Raw genomic sequence first — 9544 nt, forward strand, 5'->3', positions numbered from 1 at the left:
CCCAACAGATATTCTACTGACTATAAGCAACTTTGCAAGAACGTGTCAACTTAATCTAACCCTAACCCTACCAGTCAACTAATACACTACTAACACTCTAATGAGAGTTAGTATAAATGTAGGTGCAACATTACTTATAGTCAATAGAATGTGTTAAAAGGACCATCAAAATAAAGTGAAACCCAATTTTCATCTAGCAAGTGATAAAACAGGTTGAAAATCCTATAGATTTTTATGTGTGCATGTGATTTTAGATGCTGTCAGGTCTGCTTGACTTCTGCATGGATCAGAGATGCTGCCTCAGCAGAATTCACCTGCACATCCAAACAGACTGACACACAGCAGGCCTAACACACTCCGGGATTAACCAAACAACTAAATAGATCAATATGCACACAAATATTTAATGCTCGACTTGATTTTAAAATCTGGAAATTATTGCCTTCAGTGAAATCCATCACCAGTCGAAACTAACAAATACTCATTATATTCAATTAAGCTCTGTTCACTCCTCGTAAACTAATGGTGTTGCGTCATGCCAATTCATAGGATCAAGATGATCATTATTGATCGTTCTTGAACCATATACAGGTGTCATATCATAAATATTTTTAATATGACTGAATATGTATTTAATTAATAAAAACATTCAACTATTCAGAAAGCGAGCAAAGAACGGCCTATTAATTTACATAAGCTAAGAACATTAACACTGACATCAGTTTAGCGCGAGTTTAAGCACTCTCAAAAAACTCCAGTGAAGCTTTCTTCACTGTGAAATAAATTTCTCACTTACGTCATATGTGCATCTGCACTTCATTGTTTATGATAAAATTCGCAAGAGTGCAGAATTCAGTCACCGAGCATGCACTTAATAAAACTCGGCATTTCAGCGATGACTCATCTGAGCGCTTCTGATTGGCCACTGCATTCAGAAGCTCAACTAAATCATGTGTGATAATGCGCAAAGCTGTAAAAACGGGTAATAAGAAATATTAATGCTGCAATCAACACTTTTCATCTCATTTTCATTTTCACTTAATTCACAACAGATGTAATAGGTTTAGTTCTACTTGTGCGGGGGCATCTTTGTCCAATTTGGTGCTCATCTTACCTCCATATATAATGCCGCTGGTTTGTTTACAGTTTCCCAAATTCAGCCAATGATTGTTTTCAAACAGACTTTAAAATAACAATAATAATCACAAAAATCCAGCGTAGCGTTAGTTCTGACTCTCAGCTGATCCCCATCTACGTATAGGAATACGACACCTATCTAAGCATTCATATATAAGGTCCTTCAGTATTATCAGCAATTTTCGCATTGCTCAATAGCTAATTACCCTCCTCCATCCCCAACTCCTCCTTTTGTCAGTCAGGATTCATCGCTGCTCTCCCTGTTCTCATCCATGCTAGGTTGCATGGATGCGCAGGGAGTTCTTGCCCGGAACAGAACCTCCGCCAATCCAAACTGAATGTATGTAACAAATTGTCAATCATCTTTGATGATAGTGGTCCTGACAGAAAAACAATTAAATAATAAATGATGAAATTGTTCTATTGTAATATTTGACTATAAAAATAGATTATTTAATAAAATAATATAATAATAATAATTTTATTTTACATTATGATTACGATTTGATAATCACACTAAGTCATATCGCAATTTTGGTTTTATTTTGATTAATTGTGCAGCCCTAATACAAGTGTCAACACAGTGTCAATGTGAAAGCTGAAAAGGAGAAGCAGTTTGTTAGCTTCACAAGCAGTAAAACAAAAAGAAACCGTTCCCGACAAATTAAGCTCAAATTGAGAGTTTGCCGCAGCGCTGCGTTCAGGGTTAGTAGGTCAGAATTGGCAGGCATATAAAATGACATAATCTTGTACTTCTGACAGGACAGTCAGCACCTCACACTGATTATTTATTCTCTCTCTTTTACATCTATATACAGCTGCTGATTCTGTGCAGCGGAGGCTCAGTCGTCTGCAAAATGAGGGTCATATGTCTGGCTAATTTTCCTCCCGTCACATGATTATCAGCCACAGCTAGCACAAACAACAGCATGATCTCAGAGCGGCTCCGGTCAGCACGCCCCATACACCAGCCGATTAGATTTCCTTTACTAGCTTAACACTGTCAACAGCACGTCCAAGTTGTCTTGTAATGTTATGTAAGAGCCAGAGATTGGGAAGAGACAAAAACTGCTAAGCTACTGTCAGGTTGTGAGTCACACTATACAACCAAAGTAGCTAATATAATTGACAGTACTAATTTAAATTTAATCATTTGTTTTTGAAATTACTTTTAAAATAACTGGTGTGATTTTTAGTGTCTGTCAGTTCCTCTCAATGTACAACCATTAAAAAGTTTGCTGTTGGTAAGATTTTTTTTTTTAAGTGTCTTATGCTCACCAAGGTTGCATTTATTTGATCAAAAATCCAGTAAAAACAGTGATATTGTGAAATATTTTTACAATTTAAAGTAATATTTTTCTATTTGAATACATGTTAAAATGTCATTTATTCCTGTGATGCAAAGCTGAATTTTCAGCATCGTTACTCCAGTTTTCAGTGTCACATGAGCCTTCAGAAATAATTCTGATATGCTGATTTGGTGTTTAAGAAGCATTTCTTATTATTAATCAATGTTGAAGACAGTTGTGCAGCTTAATATTTTTTTGTGGCAACCTTGATACGTTTTTCAGGAACAGCATTTATTTGAAAATTTTAATTTCTTTTAAAAATGTTATTTAAAAAAAAGTGGAATTATTTTCTTAAAATGCTTTTAAGCATTTTTTTAAAGCAATTTTAGATATCTTTTGCATAAAAATGCCACTTAGTTTGATATTTTGTTATTTAATGCAGTAACATTGCAAACTTTTTAAATGTGGCTTAAAAATACTTTTGGATCACGTTCAGTTTAGAGCAGCAGATGAAGATGTTTTCATATAATCTGTTTGGACTGTCACTCAATTATTTTCTTATTACTAAAAGTAAATACAAGAACTTACTACTAAATTCATGAATTTATTTAATGTCTAATTTTGATGTTTAAAATGATGTACATTCACATGAGACTCATGTCAGTAGCCTGAAGGTTGCGTCACATCTTGTGATCACATAAACAGCCAAATACTAGTTTTTCTCAGCAACCCCCACTATCCAGGACAGAATAAATTAATCTTGGCTGACGGTGAATAGAGAATGTTCACATTTGCTGCATTACTCCAAACCAAGCAGCAAAAGAAACCAAAAGACACTAAGTAACAGGTTCAGACCATACACATCCACAAATGTTTCCACATCTGCCTTTTATTCTCCAGGCTGCAATAATATGATTATTTTTGAAAGGATTGGGGCCATAAAAGGACTTTATTTTTTCCTCAGGTATTTCAGGTTTTTTTTAGATGCTAAATTAATCACATATTTCACTAATTAAGCTGCTTTTGACATGCACCATTTGTTGGAAAACAGTCTAGAGAGAAGAAGGAATTCAAGACATCTCTTTCACCCTAAAGAAATCACATCAGACATGCTAGAGAACTAAAACAGATGTTTTTCCACTCAATAAAGCAGCACCTCATCTCGGCCAACACGGTCCGAATACATTCTTCTAACAGTTTCAGCAGTTAGATCATTTCATGTCTCTCAGCTGAGTTCAGGGATGTTTTGAGGTCGTGTGGATGAACAAACGTCCTCCTGCAGTGAAAAAGCATGAGGCACAAAGAGCAGCTTTGAGACCCCATGACTGCGGGAGTGTCCCGCAAACATAGAGACATTAAAGAGGACTATTCAAGACAGATCTTCACCAAATCACTCATTTGTGGTCTGCTTACAAAATGGATTCGACTTCCTGCCTGTCTTTCATCAAAACTGATGGATATAAAAATTTATTAATAGTTCATTTTTAGGAAACAGTGCCTGAAAATAGCTTTTTTTAAATTAATTATTACTATTATTTTTATTATTATTCATTTCATTATGTGTGTGTGTGTGTATATATATATATATATATATACACATACACATTCAGTTTTCATTTTTATTTTACTTTATGTTTTTGCTTTTGTCATTCTTATTGTTATTTTTTTATTTCTATTGAGCTTTCATTTATTTTATTTTAGTTTTATTAATTGTAGTACTTCTAAGTTTAAAGTTTTAATCTAATACTTCATTTTATTTCTGCTTAATTTCAATGAAAAAAAATTATTTTAAATATTTTAATATCTCTTTGCACTCTACTGATTAATTATCATAACTCTTAAAATGCTACATTGTTTTAACTCTGTTAAAGTAATCCTGAAATTTAGAATTTTATTTTTAACTAGGCCTGTATTTTAATATAATCTGAAAAGATATCAAAACTTAAGATATCTAACACTTTTTAATTAAAAATATATATATATAATTGATGACATTTCGCTTTCAACTCTGTTACTTTGGCTTTTTCTGAGGAAAATCTTAACAAGGTTAAAGATTAAAGTACAAAAATAACTAATAATGGACTTAACTATCAAATTACATATTTTATACTTTCAATTAAAAAGACCATGTTCAGTGTCTGTCCATTTAATTATACCGTAAGTAACAATTAATGAGGAAACGGATAACAACATTTCCTGAGAATGACCCAAAGAACCTGAGAGTTAACATCAACCAAACAAAATGAATGCCACAATATAACAAATGTTCAATCAAATTAAGTCTGCATCCCAGCAGCAGAATCCACTTAATGAACCATGCTCCTATAATGACCCTGCAAAACTAATAACCATAACTCAGTAAAACACATTTAAATGTCAAGGCTAACTACTTCAATGCGCAGAGATTATTGGTTTAACCTTTACTAGTGCTGCTTGTGGAGGAGAGGAGAAGGATGGAGGCCTCTAGGCTTTGAAATCATCAAATATTCCCACAGATTTGTCACATCTTCTGTCTAAAGATTTCAGCCCATCAGTGGACTAGCAAATCTCACTGGGAAAGAACTGACATGCTTAGCCTGAACTCAGACTCTATAGACTGACTGATTTATAGCGTAAGTTTAACCCATGTGCAGGGCTGCTCATGACAGCCTCACAGACAGAAGCACAGTCACAGCACAGCAATCATGTCTGGTTATAGGGTCACAGACACAGCCGAGCAGCGGGAGATGACAGGCCAGATTCTGCTGGTGCTACTAACCCAAAGACCGAGCAATACATGCGTCTGTGTGTTTTGTACTAAAATGAAAGGGAATGCTCACCCAAAAATGAAAATTCTGTCATTATTTACTCACCCTCATGTCGTTCCAAACCTGTGTGACTCGCTGGAATGAAGAAGAAGATATGGTGAAGAGTGTGAGTAAACAAACAGTTAGCGATTCCTATTGACTTCCATAGTATCATAGAAGTCATTGGCTACCGTCAACTGTTTGGTCACCCACATTCTTCAAAATATCTTCTTTTGTGTTCAACTGAAGAAAGATACTCATACAGGGTTGAAAAAAAAATTCTTTCATTTTTGGGTGAACTGTCCCTTTAAGGGTAGATTACACTACACAACGATTTTTGACAACACTATTCTGTCCAGGGAAACAGGCACATCCCTGTGGACTTACTCATGAACTGTTCAATGAATAGAAGTGGCTGGACACCGTCTAATTTATACCACCTCACCCCACATTGTCAGTAAAGGGTGTCGGCCATAAATGTGATAACCCCAAGCTCCTTTCACACTGATGGTGAATAACAGAGTGAAGACAATAACAAAACGGACAGGATGCATTCATTTTAAAGCATGAGGGAAGGGTTTCCCTTTTTAACTCGCTTCAGTTCTCACTCAGTTTTCTTCGTCTTCGAGGAACCCTGACCAAGCAGATTCAGGCTTGTTCATTAGGGCTCAGCTCAGACATAAGAGTCTGATGAACCCTTTGAAGCTTCCCAGCATTCCTCAGCACATGTGGCAGAAATCAGCACTTCACAAGGACGACGGTGGGGAAATGGTACGCATGCTGAGTTTCAAAGCAACATCAACAGGAACGGATGTGCCCATCAACCTGAGGATAATAACGCTGCATTTATTGAAAGAGAAAAGAGCAGCTTTGGCAATCTTAAATTTCGTCCAGAACTGCTCTGGACATAAAAATGCAACACACAGTCCCCAAAATACACAATAGGTTTATCCATACAATTACCACCACATTTTTGTTGGTTAAAAGCAGCTCAGATCATATTTCAGGGAAGATATTTTCATTGTGCCAATAAAACAGCGCCTAATTTCATCCTCCCCTAAATGGAGTGGTCATTTATGGGGTTTCAGACAGACCCCTGCGAGTCACTAATGGAGAGGCATGTGTCATCCGATATGGGCAGGGCCTTTCATTCAGATTCCAGGAGCAACTGTCAGCCCACCCCTCATCTCTCTCACTCTCTCTGGTGTAGTGCATTAGAGTAATTAAGTCTGCCGGCAGTTGTCTCTGCTCCTCTTAGCTAAAGCCCCAGTCATGATGTATGTATCCTCTCAGTTTCACAGAGTGAAACAGGATTCTCAGTGCATGGATTATTAGGCTGTTCCACATATCAATACAGCTCGCTGCATGCTTACACAAATCAAGCCGACAGAAATCTTTTTTTGAAGCTGACACTGGGGGGGAAAAAAAAAGATTCTGAAGTGAATCAATTAAAATCTCTACTCATTATCACTGTTTATCACTAAAGACTGCATGAAATTTTTGAAATTTCTGCTTCTACTGCTTCTTATTGTGAACAATTCATTCATGCATGTTTTATTATTATTATTTTTTTACTATTTCAACCTTATCATAATCAAAACGTCATAACTTAATTTTCCGTATGCCAGATTTCTCCAATCATTTATTCAGCTAAACCCCGCCCCTTTCTTACAGTCAACCACAAGCTCCGCCAGAACCAAGTCCCATTTTTTTCTACAATTTTGAAAATCAGTTTCACTCAGATGTACATCACAATACAGAAGAAATGATCTGCCACTACTTCCATTGCATCATAACTAAACCATCATTCATCTTTCTCTCAACATCTTTTCAAGCGTAATGCATTACAAAAGGGAAAACTTGCAAAGTTTATTTCAGATATAGGCCTACTGAAAACAATCAATCATAACAATCATATTGCTTAAAGAAAGCACCAGCACAGCAAAAAAAAAAAGTAAGTCCACCACTGTTCAGTATGCAAATGAATGCAAGAAAACAGACCATTCACAATGTAGTATGCAAATTATCAATAACCTAATGACTTTTATAGTTAAACCTGCAAGCACTATCTAAATTTCAAATGAAAGCAGAGTTGTTTGATTTTTGTGGAGCTTATAAAACAGCACCTGAATTTCTTGTTACACCTTATTTTGCAACACGGAAGCAAGGTATTTTCTTTGACTGTGCCAGACTTTTGATTTATTAGCTGTGATAGGTAAATAGTAAAACTATTTTGCACAACAACTCAATGTATTTATGATTACGATAGTTGAAATAATATTTTAGGAAATACCAGTTTGCAGTATCAACCAGCCTTAACAAACTGTTTCAAGACAGCCACAATAGGTAGGATACATAACTAAAATAATAACAAAGTACAGTAAACGTTTGCATTACAAACCAGTGTGTTTATGATTACGATAGCAAGTTAAATTACCGTATTGTCCCGAATATAAGACGACCCTGATTATAAGACGACCCCCCTTTTTCCAGATGTACCTGTTGGAAAAAGGCTTTTTGAAAACCAAATCTTGTTTTTTTTCCCCTCTCTCTGTAAAACACATTTATTCTTAAATTATTTTCATATTGCATATTTTTCCAATTCTAATTTTTGTTTTGAAAGTATGGTAAATACTGGTAAAATGTACCAACAATGACATTGGAAAATTTTGATATACCATTGAAATAACAGGTAGCCCATCTGAATTATATAACAATTAGGCTATGCAACTCATAGTAGCAGTAGACGTGAAACCTTATTGTAGTCTTCAAATCTGGGTACTGTCTTATGTTTTAAAATCACTTACAGAGGAAGTTTGGTCCCATCAGGCTAACATACAGTCATGATCATGCTGCTGTAAGCTTTTCTTTTTCATTTGTTTTCATTCGCGATCTTTACAACACACATTACATATTTCATGGCACACTCGTTTTATGCGTTTTTGGCGCCACCTATTGTTGTGGGTGTATTATTGACATGTCAAAGTCTAGACCCTGAATATAAGACGAACGCGTTTTTTCAGATGTACTTCCAAGGAAAAAACGTCGTCTTATATTCGGGTCAATACGGTAATAGCAAATACTAGTTCGCAGTATCTGTTTTGTATCGCTAAAATAAGCGGAAACGGATGGGTTTCGCTCACTAGTATGAATGGAGCGGTTAATATAAAACCCGGAATGGATTTCCAACAAAGCGAAGCGTTCAGAAAAGGGAAATCACTGTAAATCTATTCCATTCTTATGCAGTGTTCCAGACCCAGATTTTATTCTGTGCTAACTGCTTCTTTAGACGCAAAACTACTGTTTTGGTTTCTTTTCGGTCAATTTTGGTGATAAGAAATGAAATATACAACAACAACAACAAAAAACAGTCTTAAACGTAAGTTACTCGATATTATTACTTGTTTGTAGGTCTACTCCTAGTCACAGTTGTGCTGTAGTGCTCAATATCAGCACTACCGACAAGCCTCGTGTCTATCTCGTGTCTATTTCCAAATCACAGTCGTGGTTAAATACAGTAGGTTAGTACACGACATACAGTAGGCTGCACAGACACGCACATTACATGAAAAGCATATTTTGTAACTAAGAACCTCCGAGAAAAAGAGACAAGCTGTTTCTAAATTAGGCACAGACTGAGTGTCAAAGCCATGAAGGAGAAACCTATTTCTGTCAGCAGCGCGGGGCGCATACAGAGCGCATGTGTGGTGGATGCTGCTCACCGCTGGATGTCATACCGTTATCCGCTGTACCGAACACATTAGGCTACACCACGGCAAAATATAGCAATAAAATGATATGCGTTTTAAATGAAAAACACAACCTTATTTTCAAACAATGTTTAAATGTGCTATAGGTAGGCGACGCACTATCTGTATATGAATTGCAAGAGAAGAGCGGAGCTTGGGATGTTTTGCAGGTGTGGCTCCGTTCACTCATTATGAGGGCCAGCGGCGCACTGGCCTGCCCACTAAATGAAGAATAGTTGCTATACTCACTCCATAGTGTCCCAATGCGGTTTCCCTCAAATTTCAGGTGAATTCTCCCGGGTGAAGTGTTATTTTTATTTTATTTTCTCAGAGGCGCAGCACCATCAGTGTCAGCCCTGTGTCTTCTCCCTGTGTGTGAGCAGTGAGACCGGGAGCTGCTGCTGCTGCTGGCGTCCCTCCCCTGAATATGCCTCTCTCTGCCTTATGATCAGACCAGCGCCACCCGGAAAATACAGTCCACGTCCCTGTCAACGAACTCTAAACATATTAACAATTTAGCATCTCTTTATCAACTCTTTGAGAGTGTCCGGTTTCTCAGATATCTGAGTTTTGTGTGTATGCG

At 36.6% G+C, this 9544-nt stretch overlaps 1 protein-coding gene across 5 annotated transcripts in view; it reads right to left on the reverse strand.

Moving 5' to 3' along the window:
* palm1a (paralemmin 1a) overlaps positions 1 to 9532 on the reverse strand; it is a 33933-nt gene extending 24401 nt beyond the window's left edge. For 4 of the 5 annotated variants that reach the window (XM_058790899.1, XM_058790902.1, XM_058790903.1 and 1 more), the window contains exon 1: positions 9211 to 9532. In XM_058790899.1, the coding sequence (XP_058646882.1) occupies positions 9211 to 9215 (5 nt within the window). In that variant the 5' untranslated portion in view covers positions 9216 to 9532. Of the gene's footprint in view, positions 1 to 8019; positions 8556 to 9210 lie in introns of those variants that run through there. The other variant, XM_058790901.1, reaches the window with a different exon arrangement.
* Positions 9533 to 9544: the final 12 nt, after the last annotated feature.

This window comes from Onychostoma macrolepis, chromosome 11, assembly GCF_012432095.1.
Source record: "Onychostoma macrolepis isolate SWU-2019 chromosome 11, ASM1243209v1, whole genome shotgun sequence".
Taxonomy (NCBI): Eukaryota; Metazoa; Chordata; class Actinopteri; order Cypriniformes; family Cyprinidae; genus Onychostoma; species Onychostoma macrolepis.